At 40.8% G+C, this 21,477-nt stretch overlaps 1 protein-coding gene across 1 annotated transcript; it reads right to left on the bottom strand.

The window, feature by feature from the left end:
* Positions 1–6,524: 6,524 nt before the first annotated feature.
* LOC145393421 (beta-1,4-mannosylglycolipid beta-1,3-N-acetylglucosaminyltransferase brn-like) lies at positions 6,525–21,477 on the bottom strand. The gene is made up of 3 exons (XM_080267517.1): positions 21,421–21,477; positions 13,934–14,182; positions 6,525–8,520 (listed from the first exon to the last, which is right to left on the bottom strand). Exon 3 carries the CDS (start codon positions 8,504–8,506, stop codon positions 7,460–7,462), a length of 1,047 nt encoding a protein of 348 aa, XP_080123643.1. The 5' UTR covers positions 8,507–8,520; positions 13,934–14,182; positions 21,421–21,477; the 3' UTR covers positions 6,525–7,459.

Here is a 21,477-nt window from a genome sequence, read left to right as displayed (position 1 = left end):
ACTACTGCTGTCCTGGCATACCCTACTATAAGATTTGTTAAAGATGGCTACCTGGCATGCTCATGGCTGAGATGATAGCTCAGATGACTGAGATTTGTCAAGAACTGTTGTCATATTATGATTATGAAGGTGATGACTATGATTAAGGCATCTGACAATAGAGAGATTGATTGTTCTTGCAACTGTTACACATGATGAAATACGGGTTTACTACTCTGAACCACAAAACAACTGTGAAGTACTGCCACAGATGGTCACTAACGAACAGAAACTATGAAATGCAAGCATCAGCAGAAATATAATGGTGTGTTGGGATGCAGATGGTGTTACTGTTTCATTTCGTTTTCCTTGAGCCTGAGAGGACAATTCATTCTTATAAGCTGCAACTCATAATACTGAAACAACATTTAACCCTACGTACTTTACAGTTATCGTAAATGTTGGCTAACATCACATAATTTTGTTGTGCTCATGAGCAACCTACAGCACTAAAAATGTTAAAAATATCATGATCAGTAGTTTGGAAGTGGATGTACAGCACAACTTTATTCCTGCTCATAACAGACAATATTATTTCTCTAACATATACAATAGTTGCCAGAGGGTTAAGAAGGATACACTGGTATAAACCCATATGCTCTCACAGCACGATATTGCAAAACCTCACATAACACACACAATAACAGGAGCAATTCAGAAACTCAGTCTGACCATTCTGCCACATCTACCATACGGTCTGGATTTAGCACTGTATGATCTCATTTTTCTTTTTTTCCAAAGTTTAGGATGATACTCATGGACATCAGTATGGCTGCAATGATGAAATGAAAATGGATGACACTGTATCCCCCCAAGCTATAATGTTCTCAACAGTAATAAAAGCATAGTGCGGAGTATTGTACACCCATACCCATTATCCAGCACATTGATAACCGGCCCTTCGCTAGACCTAACACAAGAAATTGGGGAACATTCTCACATTCATCATTCATTCATCAGGAAATCCTACACTGCCCTATGAGGAGCGTAGGAGCCTGGGGCTAGGCAAGTTGGTCCTGACATTTAAGATAAGAGTGACCAGCCTCACTCATCCCTGAGTGGCAGTACGTGAGCAATAAGCCCCAACCACCCCTTGGATATAGACCTTCACCGTCTCAATCTGACTGGAGCTCCGTAACTACCCACTAAACCACCAGGCGCCAAAATTTGGTTATATGGTTACCACCCAGCATAGTAAATGGTTTCCTGGTGTACAAGAAACCATTTGGCTTGTCACTCAGTGTAGAGTCACCTACAGGTGGAAGGAAGAGGAAAGAATGAAGGAAAGACAGAGGAGGGAGTGTAAAGTCACCTGTAGACAGAATGATGAGGAAAGAATGAAGGAATGAAAGACAGAAGAGGATGGAAGGAAAGAAGGATGGAAGAGAGGAAAGGGAAGACAACCGAGAGCAGCACTACGAGTGGATGGTGAGCGCCCCCACCTACCACAATACCCCCATTCCGAACAGTTTAAATGTCCATCGCCCTGCTGATCCAACATCCCGTCTCACCAGTCCGATACCCCACCTCTCCCTAAGTTTGAAATGAGGATCTCCTGGTCCTCCTGTCCTCCCTCCATCCCCTCTCTTTCCCCACCCCCATTCCTCCTCCATCCCATACCAAACTCAGCACTGCCAGGCATGTCTCCCTCCCTGTCACTCTGCCCTTCCCCACCCCTGGGTGTCTCCCTCTCCATCCACCCACCCTCCCCCACCCCCACTTGTCTCCCATGTGTGTGTGTGTGTGTGTGTGTGTGTGTGTGTGTGTGTGTGTGTGTGTGTGTGTGTGTGTGTGTGTGTGTGTGCATGTGTGTATGTGTGTGTGTGTGTGTGTGTGTGTGTGTGTGAGTGAGTGAGTGAGACTGGAGTGAGTGAATGTGAGTGCATGAGTGAGAGAGTAAGACTAGGGGGGCAATAGTGGGAATGCTTGGCTTTCTTGACTCCTTCCCTCCTCCACCCCTGCCTGGCTCCCTCCCCAACCCCCCGCTCTCCCTCATCCCTGCCTACAGTCGTTCTATTTTATCAAGGCAGTTTGGGTCGGGCTCTCTGGGACCTCACTCTGTTAGCTCTGTTGCCACATCGTCGCCACACACGTGCGCTCTCTCTCTCTCTCTCTCATATTCTATATTAACTACTACTAATTGTATTTTCTTAATTTTTTCTCTTGTTTTCGACTTTTTTTCCACACCACCCCTGAAGTAAAAGTCTATAGATGCGTTTTTTTTCTTCTTTTTTTAAAAATAGCTTCCATGGAGACTGACCGAGTATGACCCACTCATGCAGGGCTGTCCCTCGTGTCACCACCTGACAACGTCTCAAAGGCAACACTTACAAGTCTTATGAGATGTATACTATACTACAGCTTTTTTATTGAATTACATCTATACAGAGTGTTTAAAATTCATTTATAAGTAGTTACTAGTTTAAAATAGGAGAGTGAGAGAGAGAGAGAGAGAGAGAGAGAGAGAGAGAGAGAGAGAGAGAGAGAGAGAGAGAGAGAGAGAGAGAGAGAGAGAGAGGTGAACACAAATAATTACACGTGTGTGCGGCGATGTGACAACAGAGCTAACAGTGTGAGGTCCCAGAGAGCCCGACCCAAACTGCCTTGATAAAACAGAACGACTATAGTACATTGCCAGCTGGCTGCCTGGCTGTTTAGTTGCCCTGAAGCATCTCAACACCACACGTCCCACCACCCTACCCTGCTGCATGTGATGTTTGATGTGCCGTTTTTTTAGCAATGGTACTGTTTATGAGGATAATAACATTACCTATGGTGTTTCTGTGTCAGTCTCTACTGATTGAGTAAGGTATATGAGAGTTTGGGTTTGGATCTGGAATGCATCTCTGGCTTTTCTTCAGTATCTTATGCGGAAAATTGCTTTGATATCCGACATAATCGCTGACCGAACACTCCCACTATACATAGCACTGCTGGATATTGGGGTATGGGTGTACTACATTCATTATTTTTTTTTTCACAACTGTTTTCCATGCAGTATGGGTGAGACAGATTCGCCTGATTGCGCTCCACCAGCTCACTCTAATCTGTACCAGCTCTCTAGAAATATCTCTAGATCCACAGTCATAACACCCCACCTGGTCTCATGTCTTCCTCGGTCTACCTCTCGCCTGAATGACTGAAATACAACTGTTAGTATGCACTGTTTCGGCCATGATCCAACACTAAATACTCTTATCTCCCATCATAGTTCTATGATCAAATATTATGTGATTATTTACTTGTACAAGCTTAACATTTCAGCACCATTTTCACATATAATTGCTACGATCCCCCATTAAGCATCATTTTTCAATATATGATTGCCAATTTTGCTTGTATGATTGTTAAAATTCCTACTTTCATATGACTGGCAATTTTGCTTGTACAACTGCTAAAACCCTACTTTCAATACACGTGTTCCCAATATACAATCACTGATTTTGGTTGTAAGATCACTAAAATCCCTACTTTTGATACAGAATATTTGTTATTTGATTGGGTTTCAAGGAGTGTAACTCAACTGTATGATGAAGAATAAATAAATACAACAGGTATTTTTTATGCCTACTTTACTCAAGAGTTAGCATATTAATCAAACCTAACTAAACAGTCAGGTCATATTCATGGAAACCCTATCAGATTATGCTCAATCATATATCAAATGTAGGGATAGCAGCAACTGTACAGTTTAAGTGATACTGTATTAGCAACTGTATAGCAAAAAATGGTGCTAAAATGTTCAAATCACATATGCAAATGATCATATGATGGCTGACTGAAAAATGAGGGTGACCTGCACTGTATGGAATTATAACTCACTTCACTATGATTATTTATTAACTTCTACCCTACCCTACCCTTAAGCTTATGATGAGATATACTACTGTGGAATTATTTTCTTACTGCACAATGCATGTCCTAAATTTGTGTATAATAGTTTTTTATGTCTATTTATACTTCTTTTCCATCAACAAGATTATGACCATCAAAATTTTTAATTTAACAGGACAAAAACTAATCTTTCCCTCCACTAATGAGATAACTAGTGAGGGTACTCGTTAAGCAGACAGGACTGTGCCCATACTTTGACCTTGACCTTTGACTGATCTGCACCAAAACAAAATACACCTTCCCATCCCCACACAGACTAAATTAAGTTTGACCCAAATCAGGTATGGCATTCATGAGATATTTTCTGCACTTTGAATTTGATGTAGACCCATGATCTAATATTTACCTGCACTAAAACTGAACCACTTCTCAGATCAACACACTTTTTTTTTTTTTTTTTTTTTTGTAATGCAAGGAAGAAGGAACCAAAGGCTAGAAGCCCAGAAACTGTTCCTTCCGAGAAAAAAACAAAAACAATACAATGTACTGCATATGTCAATTTCGATACCAAATAAGATCATGCATTCAGGAAATACTGATAATTTATAAACAGATATAAATATTATATATATATATATATATATATATATATATACATAAAGTACATATATAAAATTACATCAGCTACATCTTCGGTGCCACTAAAAAGAAAGTGCAATATTGTACAGTACTAACAAATAATAATAATAATAATATTAACCCACTCATGAGCAAGGTGTTGGCACAAATTCCAAATGCTCATTACCGTTTGATGCAGATAGCAATCAACCCAAATCCAACCGCTCATTACCAAAGGATGTAGGTTGTGTCTAACAAAATAACAATCAATATATTCGTTTTACAGAAGCTGTTGTAAGTTTTGTTTACATCACCAACAGGAAGTAAGACTATTTAGGAGTACAGTACTGAGGAAAAAGAAGTACAGTATGGGGGCAGAAGTAAAAATATAGGTGGCAGACTTAATAATTTATACACATTTTTCATCATCATGAGAAGCAGCTCCCGTGGCCTGAGTTAGGGTTAAATTTTCTTTCATAAAATCATTCCTAAATGAGCTACAGCGACTATTTTTTCCCCAATATGTTGGGAGGGAAATGATCTACAACTATCTCAGAGCACCACTGTGGAAAAAGTATATTTCTATCCCAAAAAGTGAAATGTAGGAAAGATTTAGTGAAATACCAATTCATTTTGCCTCAACTGGTCTTCTTTACACAACCAACAGAAAGTACAATTATTCAGGAGATTTGAGGAAAAAGAAGCATGGAGGTAGAAGCCAAAATATAGGCAGTTGAAGAAATAGTTTATACTGTATAATATTTCTGTCGCTGTGAGAAGCAGCTCTTGTGGCCTGATAACATTTTCTTTCATAAAATAATTTCTAACTGTAATATTGTGACCATTTTTAAATTTACATAGCGAAGGACATACATACATGATCTAATCCTGTGTTGCCCAACAAGGAACTCAGGAGCCCAAGGCTAGGGAAGTTGGTCCCGACATTTAAGATGAGAATGACCAGCCTCACTCATCCCTGGGAGGCATTACATGAGCAGTAAGCCCCAACCACCCCATGGATATAAACCGACACAGTCTTAATCCGGTTGGAGTGCCTCAATTACCTACTAAACCTCCAGGCACCATAGTCTGGTCGTATGGTTACCACCCTGCGTAAATGGTTTCCTGGTGTACAGGAGAGAAATTACCAATAACTTTCAGCACAGTAATGAAAAACAAGTATATTACCATCTCAAAAAGTGAAGAAAAGATTTACTGAAGTAACTGTTCAATTTACTTCAGCTAGTCATGTTTACATCACCAACAGAAAGTACTGTTCAACTATTCAGGAGTATTGGGGAAAACGAAGTATGGAGGTAGAAGCAAACTGTAGGTGGGAAAGAAAATATTTATAAACTTTTGGCATGTGGCTGTACAGGGAGGACTGGATCTGTGAGGTCTCATGCAGTGGGGGGAGCACTGAGTGCTCAGCTATGCCTGGACACAACCTGCGCCTTTTGGTCACGAGATGGTTGATAATAATAATACTATTCCAGAATTACAATAATATTCCAGAACAATACTATTTCCTCACCCATGTAACAACAATTTTTATATCACTATTCCATGCAATAAGAAAGGATAATCTATACTTTTAAAGCTCATATGGCAAGACTGTCTATATTCTCTACTAACATGTCATATATATCACATCTGCAATACTGTACAGTAAAACCTATTAAAGTAAAAGTCCTCCAATCCGACCATCAATAATATGAAAATCCCAATACTGTACTCCAAATTTTTCAAGGTGAAAATTTTCAAAATTTTATGAGTTTTAGAATTTTGGGGGGTTTTATCTAAGGATTTATCTGGCCTGGACTTGCTCTTGGACTTGGATGTACCTGCCTGCAATTATTCATCTACACTTTTATGCATTTCCAGGAAAACAATAACCCATATCATATTAGGTGTTTATTTAATGATTATGTACACTCACGATCACTAATTTCTGCTCAGGGGTGTCCCTTTCCTACCTTTATATACCCAGGGAAGATGGGAGGAGGGGACGAAATGAGCTCCACTCGCCTCTACCACAGCTCCCAACCCTCCCCCATACCCCTACCCAACCCAACTTCCCACTCGTTATTATTAACTGGCAGTTACATCTCAAGCTAACCTCATACTTTACACTCACAGTCACACTACTAATTCACAAACATGAAACTAGGATGCGTAAAAAGTATATAATGTAACTATGAACACGCTGCAGCAAGAAATTAATGCATTATAACGTTGACAGTAAAACAAAAACGTTAACAGCGGCCATCCCAGGCCTCATGCGTTGGTTGCCTGCGTGCATGCCTGTCTGTGTCTGCGTATTTAGGTGTGTGTGTGTGTGTGTGTGTGTGTGTGTGTGTGTGTGTGTGTGTGTGTGTGTGTGTGTGTGTGTGTGTGTGTGTGTGCAAAGCAGTGCACCCGACACATGAGGCCAGAGGTGGCCACTGTTAACATTTTTGTTTTGCTGTCATCATCATAATGCATTAATATCTTGCTGCAGGGTGTTGATATATTATAAACTTTTTATATATCCTAGTGTTCTATGTTTGTATTAGTAGTGGGACCAAGAGTGTTAAGCATGAAATCAGCTTAGGATGTAACTGCCCGTTAAGAATGACGGGTAAGGGGGGTTGGGTAGGGGTATGGAGGAGGATTGGGAGCTGGGGTAGGGGCAGGTGGAGCTCATTTTGTACCCCCCCTCCCCTCTTTCCTGGGTATACAGGGGTAGGAAGGGCGCACCCTTGGGCAGAAATCAGTGATTGTGAGTGTACACATTTCCAATATTTTTAGAGGTCCCTCCCAATAGTCCGAAAAAACCAATACAGTAGTCTGAAAGACCCTCGGTCTCCTGCCATTCGGATTACATACTTAGAAACACTCTGCAGTAATAGGACAATCCTGTATAAAAAGACCTGACAATGCTGTATTGAATAAGTGGGACTAATTGAACACAATAATTATCTGGACTTTAAGCATTTCCAGCAGATCTCTGCTCACTCCACACATTCATTAGTTCTTTAGGATCATCAAAGCCATGGCTAGCAATAACCCATTTGTATCCTTCTATATCATAGAGCTTCTTATGAAAATAGAAGTCTTTATGATGGAAAGGCTTGATTTCAGCTTTCTTGGCAGCCATTCCCAGAAAGATATCGTCAAAACGGAAGTAATTAGTGTAAATACTGCCAAAGTATAAGTCTTCCAAACTCTTCCTGGACAAAACATAAGCTCCAGCAGTTACATATGGTGGCCATCTTGAGTATGGGTATTCATCAAGTGTAATATACCACTTACTAAACACCCATCTTATAGGTAATGAGCTCTCAAACACATAACCAGCAAACAAATCCTCTCTGTACTCATTCATTGCTGTTACAACATATTTCTCAAGATACTGAGGATAATGTACTGGATCCCTTAAAAATCTCAGCATGTTTCTTGTGGATACATAATAATCATCATCCACAAAGAGAAAATATTTTACATTCTGACAATAGTGGTAAGTCCAGTGTAAACCCATCATGGTTTTAAGAGTATTGTTAAAATATGAGTCAAAAAAACTTGCCTGTACAATATCTTTGTGTTCTTCTATTTCCTTTTCTAACAATTTCTGTAGCTGTGTTTCAGAAGGATGAATTCCAACTAGGAACACTGTTCTAATTTCTACATCAGAAAATCGATGTTCAAATCCCCAGGAATTACGAATTCCTGTTCGTTTATCAAAATTTTCTAATGCGGACTTAACAACATACATAAGCCTAACTGACTCTTTTGAATCACATTTTTCAGTGCTGGAATATGTATATGGATATGCAAACTCATTGACAGGTCTTACACTTACATCTTGTCCAGCTTTGAGCTCATTAATGAGGGGCCTTAGTGGAACTGAGGGCCCCCAGTGGGTGTAGTATTCAGCATATGACCAGGTGAAAGCATACTGGTAGAGGCCTGTCAGGAACACAAACACCAGAAAACAACCCAACCACAGCCAAGAGGATGAATGCCGTCTCACCATTGTTCTTATAAACCCTGGAAGACACAAAGTTACATTAATCACAAAGAAAAATGAGTTCATTAAGTATCTATACAATTAACCCCCACCATGCTAATTCTTATCACCCCAATTACCTTCCCTGAGTCATTGTTTTTTTTTTGTTTTTTGTTTTTAATTAATATGATTTTTTGTCATCAGATCAGGTGTTTCTTAGCTTGAAATCTTCATCACCCTTGTCGTTTTGTAATTTACGCCTCTTGGGTGGGTGTGCAGTAAATGATAAGTAGCCAGCACCATGGGAGGTAGACAAGAGTGAATCCTCCACTGCTGGGCTATGAATGAGAACTGAATTACTATTGTATTTTCTGGTGTACAGAGTGCTCCAATGCATAACATGCACCCTAGTTTTCAAGAAAAAATTTGGAAAACAACTAGGTCTAGGCCAAGACTAACAACATGAGGATGCAGGACTTCCAACTACCTTACCACAATGCTTTGTTGGATACTTAATGTGCTGCTCTTAACAAGTTTATTTCTTTACAAACAATACCACTCTAATTTCAAATGTACAGGTACCTGTATCATTTCATGCTACAGTATATCTCCGGAGAATCTGAAACCCCAGAGAAAAAAATAATGTCGCATGACTCAAAACCACCACCATATGGCACTTATTTTGGCATGACACACTAGCTACCAAACAGCAGTGCTACCAAGGATGGCAAAAATTCTGTTGTAACTTTGATGTCATATTCCGTCGATCTCGTTACCTAAACGCAAAGGAAATTGCTACTTCTTTACGGATACTCATGTAACTTCATTATTTACAATAGTAAGTTTAGCAGACAAATCCACTTAGATGAATTTCCTGACCGATATGGGCGTAGCATTATAATTTAGTGTGTTTTAAAGTTCAGCTCAGCACTTTTAAAGTATTCTGTTTGGCAACACTGTCCATAGAGGTGGCGGTAAACAAACCATTCAGAGTGTTGTCGGTCAGGTGAAAAGCTAAAGTACTGATGCCATTACAGTACTTTGGTAAAGATTGAAACACAATTTACTGCATGAAAATATAATAGTACAGGCCTAGTCACAGCTATGAGAAGAAGGATAAAAAATAATGCAGAGGTTAGCTTTCATCAGTTTCAGGAGGACACAGCCACTTTTGGGTTCAACTGTGGTCCGTTTCTTCCCTACTAAAATAGGTCGCATTGTTGTATAATGCGCAGGACATACTTTGAGAGCAATTTTTTGGTTAAAAATGCACGTTATACACCAGGAAATACGGTAAATATGTGGTCTTTGGCAACTGCGGTGTGGCAGGGCTTGGCAACAGCTCTGATGGCATAAAGACTCAACATTCCCATGGAAACCGTTGACAGTTCCTTGTGCTTGAAATTATGGCACACAGACCCATCGCCTCATATGAGACGCTCAGTACAGCCGGGGTGGCCTGCATATTGCCTCATATGAGGTGATGGGCACAGCGGGGGTTAAAGACAGTCTCCCTCCCTTCCTACCTCTCTCCCTCCTTTTTTAATGCACTGAAGAAGGAATCAAAGGCTATGACCAGGACTGACCAAAAGATGATGACTAAGGACAGAACAAAGGACATGATACGGATGGTGACATGGAATGTAAGGGGTACAAATGATGAGGTGAGAGAGAGAGAGAGAGACTGTCCAGGTACTTGACGGTGTGAAAGTGGATGTATGTGGATTAACTGAAACTAATTGGAGAGGAGAGAGTGTGAGAGAATGGGAGTATGGATGGGGTACATATGCTGGAGTAGATAAGAATGAGAGGGCAAAAGAAGGAGTGTGTATTGTTGTGAGTAACAGATGGAAGGAGAATATAAGAGAGTATGAATCAGTTGGCTCAAGGATTGTGTGGGTAAGATTGAAAGTTGGACTACAAATGTGAGCGATTGTGTGCGTGTATGTGCCAACGCAAGATCGTGCAAGCAGAGTGAGAGAAGAGTCCTGGACAAATGTGGAAGTGTGCAGGGAAAAGTCTGAAAGGAATGAGAGAGTGTTTTTGATTGGAATATGAATGGTAAAGTAGGGAATGTGAAGGTGGATGGAGTAATTGGCGAGTGGGGTATGCCTGCTGATACAGATGAGATTGGCAGTGCTTCAGTGGACATATGTGCCGAGAGGGGGTTGGTGATAGCCAATATCCTCTTCAGGCACAAAATAATCCAAAGGTATACATGGTGAGCAATGAGAAGGGTGAGTGGTGAACTAAATGAAATGAAGGCAATGATTGATTATGTGTGTGTGGATGAAAGGATGCCAAGATGTGTAATGGATGCAACAGCATATAGAAGTTGGGGGAGTGGACAAGGTCCAAGTAAAATGGAGAAACAGAAGACAGGAAGGACGGGAGGAAGGAGTATATGCAAAAAGAGTGGAAAGATTACAAGAGGATGAGAAGAAGGCAAAATATAAGAGAGAAGTGGAGGAACGATTAGGTAAATATGAATTGAAGATGGGGGATGTGGAAGGCATGTGCAAGATATTCACAGAAGAAATATGTGCAGCATGTGAGGTGGTGTGTGGGGTAAACAGAAGACAAAAGCGGGTGCAAGGAAGGAACAGCATGGTGGAATGAAGAGGTGAGACAGGCTGTGGTACAAAAGAAGAAAGCATATAATGAATGGATGAGAAATAGGGGTGTGGAAGAAGTTGAGAGATGAAAGAGAGAGTTATATATAGAAAGGAAGAAAGAGGTGAAAGATTAGGAAGAGAGAGTAAGAGAGTGGATGATGAATTTGAAAGGAATTTGAGTGTCAAGTGGAGGGAATGTAAGAAAATGTTCTGGAAAGTGGTAAAGAGAGTTAGACAGGATGGCAATGAAGTCAGTAGGGGACTGAAAGATAAAAATGGTACATTACTAGTGGAGACGGGAGAAAAAGTGAGCAGATGGAGAGAATACTTTAAGGAACTGTTGAACATAAAGAATGAAAGTAATGCAAGTATAAGTGGCTGGGGAAAGGCTGGGAGAAGGAGGGAGGTGAGAAGACAGGAAGAAATCAGTAGGATGGAAGTTGTGGAAGCAATGAAGAAAGTTAAGATGGGGAAAGCTCCAGGAATTGATGGAGAGTGTGGTGAAATGCTGAAGCATGGGTCAGAGATAGTAGTAGAATGGATGTGGAAGATGTGTTGATTGGCCTGGGAGGAAGGTAGAGTCCCAGAGGACTGGAAGTCAGGTATAATCATTCTCTTGTACAAAGGGAAAGGGGGAAAAGAAGTATGTGGTAATCATAGGGGCATCTGTCTTCTTGGTGTAATTGGAAAAGTATGTGGTAGGATACTTATTGAGTGTCAGGGAAATAACAGAGGAATTAGTTGGAGAAGAACAGGGAGGGTTTAGGAAGGGAAGAGGTTGTGCAAATCAGACATTCATTCTTAGATCTTTAGTGGAAAAGTTTCTAGAGAAGGGAAAGAAGTTGTATGTGGCCTTCATGGATTTGGAGAAAGCATATGATAGGGTGGATAGACAAGGATTGTGGAAAGTATTAAGAATATATGGAGTGGATGGGAAGATGTTGAATGCTGTGAAGAGTATGTATGAGGGTGCTAAGGCTGCAGTGCATGTGGATAGTGAACTGACTGAATTTTTCTATTTGAAGGTTGGATTGAAACAGGGATGTGACATGTCTCCATGGTTGTTCAATCTGCACATGGATGGGGTTATAAAAGAGATACAAGGTAGGGTAGTGGATGTTGGAATGGCCCTAATGAGAGAGGGCAGTGTTTGGAAACTCCCTGTACTGTTGTTTGCAGATGATACAGTGTTGTTAAGTGAAGACGAAGGGGATCTTCAAGGCTTGGTGGATGATTTTGGGAGAGTTTGTAAGAAATGGAATCTAAAGGTGAATGTAGAGAAGAGTAAAGTTATGGTATTTGAGAGAAGTAAAGCCAGTGAATGTACAATGAGGTTGGATGATGAGGAAATGGAAAATATGAGTACATTTAAGAACTTGGGTAGTGTGATGAGCAAGGATGGAAGTTTGGAGGGTGAAGTGCCTGAAAGGGTACAAGGAAGAAAGGCTGCCGGTTCCTTGAAAGCAGTAGAAACAGGGAAGTGAGCATGGAAGTGAAAAAGTTATTACATGACAGACTTGTGATACCAACTCTAACGTATGGAAGTGAAGCTTGGACGTTGTTGGAGGGACACAAGTCAAGAGCGAGAGCAGTGTTAATGAGTTATTTGAGAGGAGCCTGTGGAGTCACATGGAGAGACAGACTGACAAATAAGGATGTGAAGGACTGTTGTGGTGTGGATGTGGATGTGATAAGAAACATTAGGAGAAATACACTGAGGTGGTTTAGCCACGTGGAGAGGATGGAGAGTGAGAGACTGATAAGGAGAGTGCATGTCAGTGAGGTGGAGGGGGGGAGAGGAAGCAGGAGGCCAAGGATGAGATGGAGGGATGGAGTGGAGAGGTATATGAAAGAGGGGGGTGTAAACACAAGTGAACAGCCACTGCATTAGCTGGGACTTCACTGAAAATTACTTGTTTGTATCTAGGTGCAATGGCAGACAACTTTTCATCTTTCACAAATGACAAACAATGAACCCCGTGCATGACATCGATCGCAAATGCACATGCTTTGTTGAATGGTAGCAACTTTTCACAACTGCTTATGCCTGTTCACAAGACTTGATTTTATTCTATATGATCACACTGTGCCATCCTCATTAAATAGTGATAGGTGGTAAATACAGGTAACAGTAAGTAAAATTACTTAGAAATTACCATAAACAAATTCCCTGTCCCTAAAAACCCTGGAAAACTTTTAATACCGGTACAATGAAATTAGCATATAGTATGACAAACTTATGAACAACTATAATTATGGCAGCCATCTTAGATTTCAAGCTTACAGTAAGTGATTTTACAGGTAAAGGCATGTAAGATTGCTGTGAAATTATAAAATATGAATTCCTTGTTCCTGAAAACCCTAGAAATCCTGTATTACACTTGAAATTATTACAGACTATGACCAACTTACGAACATTTATGGATATGGCAGCCATCTTGGATGCCATCTTTGATTCCTAACTTACAGTAGTTGGTTACTCAGGTTGTGCAGCTGGATACTGTTCCTGGTAGTCCAAGGATTATAATGATATTCCAAAATCTTTCATAACAATCCATGACTACTGAACCCTACTTGCCCCCTGGGTAACATGGTAAAAGCAGTTTTGTTATTGCTTTACTGTACAATATAGAGGTAATGAAAATAGGCACTCAGGTTTGTGTAACTTCTTAACCATCCATCCATCATCCAATCCTACATTGCCCCCTCCCCCCAAAAAAAAAGTGGCAATGGCTCTAAATAACAGCTTGAATGATGGTGGAAGCTATCAAGTAAAACAAAATTTGAGGAATGACAGCCAATGCTGCAGACATTAAACATAATTCACACAGTAACTTACCAGCTGTCCTGAAGTACAGTATTTACATACTGTGCACCAACTACTTTCAAAGTGAGTGAGCACGTACAGCAATGTTCACATTTCTGCAGGGAATGACAGCAATACCTAACTTCTGAGCATCTTTCTTCTGCAGTCTTTTTTTTTTTTTTTTTTTTTCCCCACAGGTGGTGATATTAAGCTCTTATTACGTGGCTCAGACTGCAATGGCTTTGGCTATGGTATTTCAGGTTCATCGTCCTCCCCACAGAGCTGAGGAAGGTTCAGTTAATTAATTAATAACATAATACTGTAATAATAATAATAATAATAATAATAATAATAATAATAATAATAATTTTGTGGTAGGTGGGGGTGCTCACCATCCACTTGCTCTACGTAGTGCTGCTCTTGGGTGTCTGCCCTTTCCTCTCCTCCCTCCATTCCTTCCTTCCTCATCTGTCTTTCTTTCCTTTAACCTTTCCTCATCCTTCTGCCTAAGGATGACTTTACACTCCCTCTTTTGTCTTTCTTTCCTTCATTCTTTCATCTTCCTTCTGCCTATGGGTGACTCTACACAGAGTGACAAGCCAAATGGTTTCCTGTACACCAGGAAACCATTTACTATGCTGGGTGGTAACCATATGACCAAATTATGGTGCCTGGTGGTTCAGTGGGTAATTATTGCACTCCAATCAGATTGAGCTGGTGCAGGTTTATATCCAAGGGATGGTTGGGGTTTATTGCTCACGTAATGCCACTCAGGGATGAGTGAGGCTGGTCACTCTCATCTTATATGTCAGGACCAACTTGCCTAGCCCCGAGCTCCTATGCTCCTCACGGGGCAAAGTAGGATTGGCTGATGGATGGATGGATACTACTACTAATAATAATAAAAATAACAACAACAATAATAATCATAAATTCATTCATTATCCAATCCTGTGTTGCCCCATGAGAAGTGCAGGACCCTGGGACTAGGTAAGTTGGTCCTGAAATTTAAGATGAGAGTGACCGGCCTCACTCATTCCTGAGTGGCATGACGTGAGCAATAAACCCCAACCACCCCTTGAATATAAACCTGCACTGACTCAATCCAACTGGAGCACCTTAATTACTCTAAACCACCAGGTGCCATAATTTGGTCATATGGTTACCACCCAGTGTAGTAAATGGTTTCCTGGTGTACAGAATACCATTTGGCTTGTCACTCAGTGTAGAGTCACCTGCAGACAGAAGGTATAGGAAAGAATGAAGGAAAGAAAGACAGAAGTGGAAGGAAAGAAAGACAGAAGTGGAAGGAAAGAAAGAAGGAAGGGAGGAAAGGGCAGGAACCCGAGAGCAGCACTACATCAAGTGAGTGGATGGTGAGCACCCTCACCTACCACAAATAATAATAATAATAATAATGATGATGATGATGATGATGATGATGATGATGACGATGATAATAATAATAATAATAATAATAATCTATCTATCTATCTGTCTACTGCCAGACACCTTAATCTCGTAAGGGGTGGCCACAAACAAATCGCCTCCATGTCACCCTGTCCCCCGCCATTTCACTGCCCTGTTCTCAGCTCACACCCCCCCTCTCTCATATACCTCTCCACTCCATCCCTCCATCTCATCCTTGGCCTCCCCCTCCCTCTCCTCCACCTCACTCACATACACTCTCCTCATCAGTCTCTCACTCTCCATCCTCTCTACATGGCCAAACCACCTCAGCTTCCCATCACATCCACATCCACACCATAACACTTTCACTTCCTCTTTGTCTGTCTCTCCAAGTGACTCCACAGGCTCATGTCAAATGACTCATTTCCACTGCTCTCACTCTTGACTTCTGTCCCTCCAACAAGGCCCAAGCTTCACTTCCATACATTAGAGTTGGTATCACAATACTGTCATGCAGTAGCTTTTTCACTTCCATGCTCACTTCCCTGTTTCTTATCACTACTTTCAAGGAACCAGCAACCTTTCTTCCCTGCTGCATCCTTTCAAGCACTTCACCCTCTAAACTTCCATCCTTATCACACTACCCAAGTACTTATATGTACTCACATTCTCTATTTCCTCCCCATCCAATCTCACCGTACATTCACTGACTTCACTTTTCTCAAGGACCATCACTTTACTCTTCCCTATATTCACCTTTAGATTCTGTTTCTTACACACACTCCCAAAATCATCCACCAAGCCTTGCAGCTCCCCTTCGTCTTCACTTAACAACACAATATCATCTGCAAACAACAGTACAGGGAGTTTCCAAACACTGCCCTCTCTCACTAGGGCCGCTCCAACATCCACTGTTCTACCATGTATCTCTTTTATGACCCCATCCATACACAGATTGAACAACCATGGAGACATGACACATCCTTGTTTCAATCCAACCTTCAAATAGAAAAATTCACTCAGTTCACTATCCATACGCACTCAAAACCACCATTTCTTTTAAAGGAATTCACAAGTTCTGAAAAGAACATTTGCACCATTTTATCACTACACAGTACATTATCTATATGCAATATAACCTTAATCTGCAAAAGTGCCAACAACTAAACCCTGTAATCATCCATCACAACACCATTCTGAAGACTGCTGCTTCATGAAGAGAAAAGTTTGAGCTACCATTTAACGGACTCAACAGAAGTCAACTATCTCATGGACAATGGCAAGCTATTATACAACTGAACAACCACACAACAAAACCATCAGTAAGAGGAAGATGACGAATGAACAGTTCCTGGTTCCGTAAGGCACAAAAGATCATCTTAACTTTGCAACATCACACCTGGACATGCTGACAGAATATATCAAAATTATGGCTTTCGACTCATTTGTGGGAAGATAGCCGATATCTCCCCCTACAACCAGTCTCTGGTCAAAATTATGTCAAACAGTATCTCTAAATCTAATTACAGGACCCAGTACTGAATCTCCTCCCTGATGACGGTGTTAGTATTAACTAAAGTCACAAACCTGAAAGTCTGAAGAAGTTCCTTATTAATAATGCCACCCCCAATCATCAAGCCATATTTTACTTAGTTAACGTGAGGACAAGTTTTCCTGGATAATCGCTTAAATGATCTCAGCCAACATCATCTCATGCAATACTAAAGTTTTCTTCACTACTATGCCATAACATGACTTAACTAGCAAGGTTAATGGTACAGTATTTACATTCACACTATCATATATACTGCACAACCGGTTAACCTAACCAAACAGACCTAACCTAACCTAACCTAACTGACAGAACACAAAGGCAATGATCATTCAAATCGCATCAAAAACCACCAGAAAAATATACTGCACAACTGGTTAACCTAACCAAACTGGCCTAAACTAACCAAACCTAACCTAACGTGCTGCAGTGGAATGCTTACCTCAGAGATACAATGGTCTAGGTTGTGCAGTATATTTTTCTGGTGGTTTATGATGCAGTTTGAATGATTTTTGCCTTCGTTTTCTGTCAAAAATGCTTCATTTCACCTTCTCAACCAAAGTTCATGACTGGAAAAGAGGCAAAATGAGGCATTTCTGACAAAAATGAAATTCAAAATCATTCAAATCTCATCAAAAACTACCAAAAAAAATACACCATCTTTTCTCAATAACTCAACGGCTTTCTCAGATTCTGAGTGGAAACGTTAACCTAAGGTGTCCCTTGACGTATGGATACATCACCACGTTTTGTCACGGTGACACCAGTTGACGTATCCATACATTTTCCAAATGCAAGGTCTGTCATTTGCACATTTTTCAAATTTTGAGCGTGATTTGTGGTACGTATATGTGGGACAGCTTCCTCTACCTAAGGCCAGGCGGGGACAATGCCTTACACCACGTGACCTCCCATCCCCCCCGCATGCCATTGTCTCAGCAACTCACCTGTTACCAATGACCTGGCCAGTAAAGACACGTTGTGCCACGGCACGAAATTCAAGGCGAGAGTGATTCCCCAATTGATGACAATGTAGAGGACAAAGTTTACGTGGCATTAGAGGAAGAAACCTGCAGAAGTGATGAGCAGGTAACGTCGCCAAGGAAGGCGTAGTATGTTGATAGGTTTGGTGAGAGAAACAATGCTTATATCACCTATATTACTGTGTGAAAACCAATACAGTATACTCTTGTACTACATATTAATTCGTACCAAATAATTATCTACCTATTCTGAGTGGTTTGAAATAGTTACCCCTCCCATAGAAAAAGTCTTCTCTGGAGCGTGGCTCAATAGAATATGGTACCAGGTGAGGGGAAGGTCACCTGTTTAGACCACTTCTAAGCTCAGGTGAACACTTTCTCTCTGAATGTTTGATGTTTCTCATAAAAAGTGGAGGTTTAAAAAAATAAATAAATAAATAAAAAATCTTCCAAGATTGGAGGAGGGGGGTCATTGGTGAAAAATCTGCTGGGACGCGGTGGGTTAATAACACATAAATAATCAATATTACACCAGCTGAACAGATCAAGTTCTACTTCGTCAGAAGCCATAGCGAGAAGGATTTGAATTTTCCACCCAGAAGGAACCAAAGACCGCACTTCAAACTGATTGGTAGGATATCATCACATGACATAAATTTAGAATGCACATGAGTGGGTGAAATGAACCTTGCAGACGCATGCGCATTCGACAGAAGGAGAAACACACGTACAAACACACACATTTTTTACATGGACCGGCTGAGTCAAGATCCAATGTATGGTTTTCCGGAAAATTTTAATTAAATTCGTTACCTTTGTAAACACTGATTTCCGAAAGGGGTTATTGGTGTTCATTAGCATTCTTAGGTAAATACTATGCATTTATGGTGGTTAAATCCCTGAACTGCATATTGGCAACTTGTAAAATAATACCAAGCACTCTGTACCTTTTACAATATTTCAATTCAATTTTATTTCAATACAAAATATGGAAAGGCCATGCCTGTTTGATAAAGAATTACTAATTTCCCTAAAGAACATACTTTTATAAGAAAACTGCTTGAATCACTGCATCAGTCACTTTTATTAACCAAAACATTTACCAAAATAAAGAAATATTTAATACTGCCACAGAAGCGAGGTATCTTTGGTAAAATACAGTACATAGTGTTATGAAGGGAGATGTGCCAGTTAGGTAGCCTCATACCTTCGAGACGTTTCTGGTACCATAAGTTCCGGTACGAGTCACCAGAGTTGCCAGTTTGTCTGCTGTTTTTGAGCATAGTTATTTCATAAGTTATGCATTAATTTTTGTGTTCTTTTTCTCAATAATGTTTTATTTAAGTGATTGCTCACTGAATTATGTAATTTAAGTTCGTATGGTAAATGATTTAGAGTGTTATGTAACGTGAGACAACTCTGGCATGTTTAGGGCTGTTTCCGAGTTGGCAACTGTTGCCCGGTGAGAGTAAACACGAAGTTTCGAGAGCAATGCAAGTTTATATAAGGATGGGGAAGAGCTTAGTTAGTCAGTCAGTCGCTTTGGAGTTTAGTCGGATGTCAAGTCAGTTTGAGTGCAGTCGGTTTTGATTTGAGTGTAGTGCAGTGTCAGTGTCAGTGAAGACTGTATATTTTTGGTACTTGTGAAAACAGTGATGGGTTATTGAGGTTTGTATATCATTCGTACTTGAGAAAACAGTGAAGTGTCAAGCATTAAGTGTAATACCTGTGAAGTGTTGTTCAGCATTAAGTGAAGGCTGCAGTGCGTGTGGATGGTGAACTAAGTGAATTTTTCTCTTTGAAAGTTGGGTTGAAACAAGGATGTGTCATGTCTCCATGGTTGTTCAATCTGTACGTGGATGGGGTAATAAAAGAGGTACAAGGTAGGGTAGTGGATGTTGGAGTGGCCCTGGTGAGAGAGGATAGTGTTTGGAAACTCCCTGTACTGTTGTTTGCAGATGATACTGTGTTGTTGAGTGAAGATGAAGGGGAGCTGCACGGCTTGGTGGATGAGTTTGGGAGAGTGTGTAAGAAACGGAATCTAAAGGTGAATGTAGGGAAGAGTAAAGTGATGGTCTTTGAGAAAGGTGAAGTCAGTGAATGTACAGCGAGGTTGGATTATGAGGAGTTGGAAAATATGAGTACGTTTAAGTACTTGGGTAGTGTGATGAGTAAGGATGGAAGTTTGGAGGGTGAAGTGCTTGAAAGTGTACAGCAGGGAAGAAAGGTTGCTGGTTCTTTGAAAGCAGTGATAAGAAACAGGGAAGTGAGCATGGAAGTGAAAAAGTTACTACATGACAGTATTGTGATACCAACTCTAACGTATGGAAGTGAAGCTTGGACGTTGTTGGAAGGACACAAGTCAAGAGTGAGAGCAGTGGAAATGAGTTATTTAAGAGGAGCCTGTGGAGTCACATGGAGAGACAGGCTGACGAATGAGGATATAAAGGAGCGTTGTGGTGTGGATGTGGATGTGATAGGAAGTGTTATGAGGAACACACTGAGGTGGTTTGGCCATGTGGAGAGGATGGAGGGTGAAAAACTGACGAAGAGAGTGTATGAGTGAGGAGGAGGGGGGAAGAGGGAGGGGGAGGCCAAGGATGAGATGAAGGGGTTGGGTTGGAGAGGTATATGAGAGAGGGGGGTGTGAGCTGGGAGCAGGGCAGTGAAATGGCGGGGGACAGGGCGACGTGGAGGCGATTTGTTTGTGGCCACCCCAAACGGGATTGAGGCATCTGGCAATAGATAGATAGATAGATGTAATGTGAGACAACTCTGACATGTTTTGGGCTGTTTCCTAGTTAGCAACTGTTGCCCATTGAGAGTAAACATGAAGTTTCGAGAGCAATGCAAGTTTATATAAGGATGGGGAAGAGCTTAGTTAGTCAGTCAGTCGCTTTGGAGTTTAGTTGGATGTCAAGTCAATTTGAGTGAAGTGCAGTCGGTTTTGGTTTGAGTGTAGTTCAGTGTCAGTGTCAGTGAAGACTGTATATTTGTAGTACTTGTGAAAACAGTGATGGGTTATTGAAGTTTGTTTATCATTGGTACTTGAGAAAACGGTGAAGTGTCAAGCATTAAGTGTAATAACTGTGAAGTGTTGTTCAGCATTAAGTGTAATAGCAGTTAGTAAAGTGTGTATAGCACTAGTGCTTGTGAGAACAGTGAAGTTGGAAAGCATTAAGTGGAATTACTTGGAAAATAACGACAGTGAACATTAAGGAGCTGGTGTTTATTTTCGCCTCTGCTGATCTTGTGTACTGCACACCTAAAGGCTGACCGTAGGAAGAACAACTCACTGGGCAACGTCCTTCCTGTACTGTACTACTGCTGTTGGAGCCTGTGGCAGTGTGGGAACTGGGACGTAACAGTAGCATTTTAAGTAAAGAATTGAAGATACAGTGGTATAAAAATATAAAAAGGCATTACAACCTAACAGGATTAAAATGTGGAAAACGAGAGGGGCGATTCTACCTGTATGACTCACAATCTCAAGGTATATACTTTTGGTAAATAAGCAACACAGATAACTGTTCCATTGTGACTGCAAAAAATTATTGAAAAAAGACAAAATATACCTATCTGGGGGTATTTAAGGAAGCGGCCAAGTACACCCTACTCGGCCACGGGGCCAG

Source organism: Coenobita brevimanus, chromosome 24, assembly GCF_032717465.1.
Source record: "Coenobita brevimanus isolate Jiangsu-jjx chromosome 24, ASM3271746v2, whole genome shotgun sequence".
Taxonomy (NCBI): Eukaryota; Metazoa; Arthropoda; class Malacostraca; order Decapoda; family Coenobitidae; genus Coenobita; species Coenobita brevimanus.
This window is presented reverse-complemented; position numbering and strand designations above follow the sequence as displayed.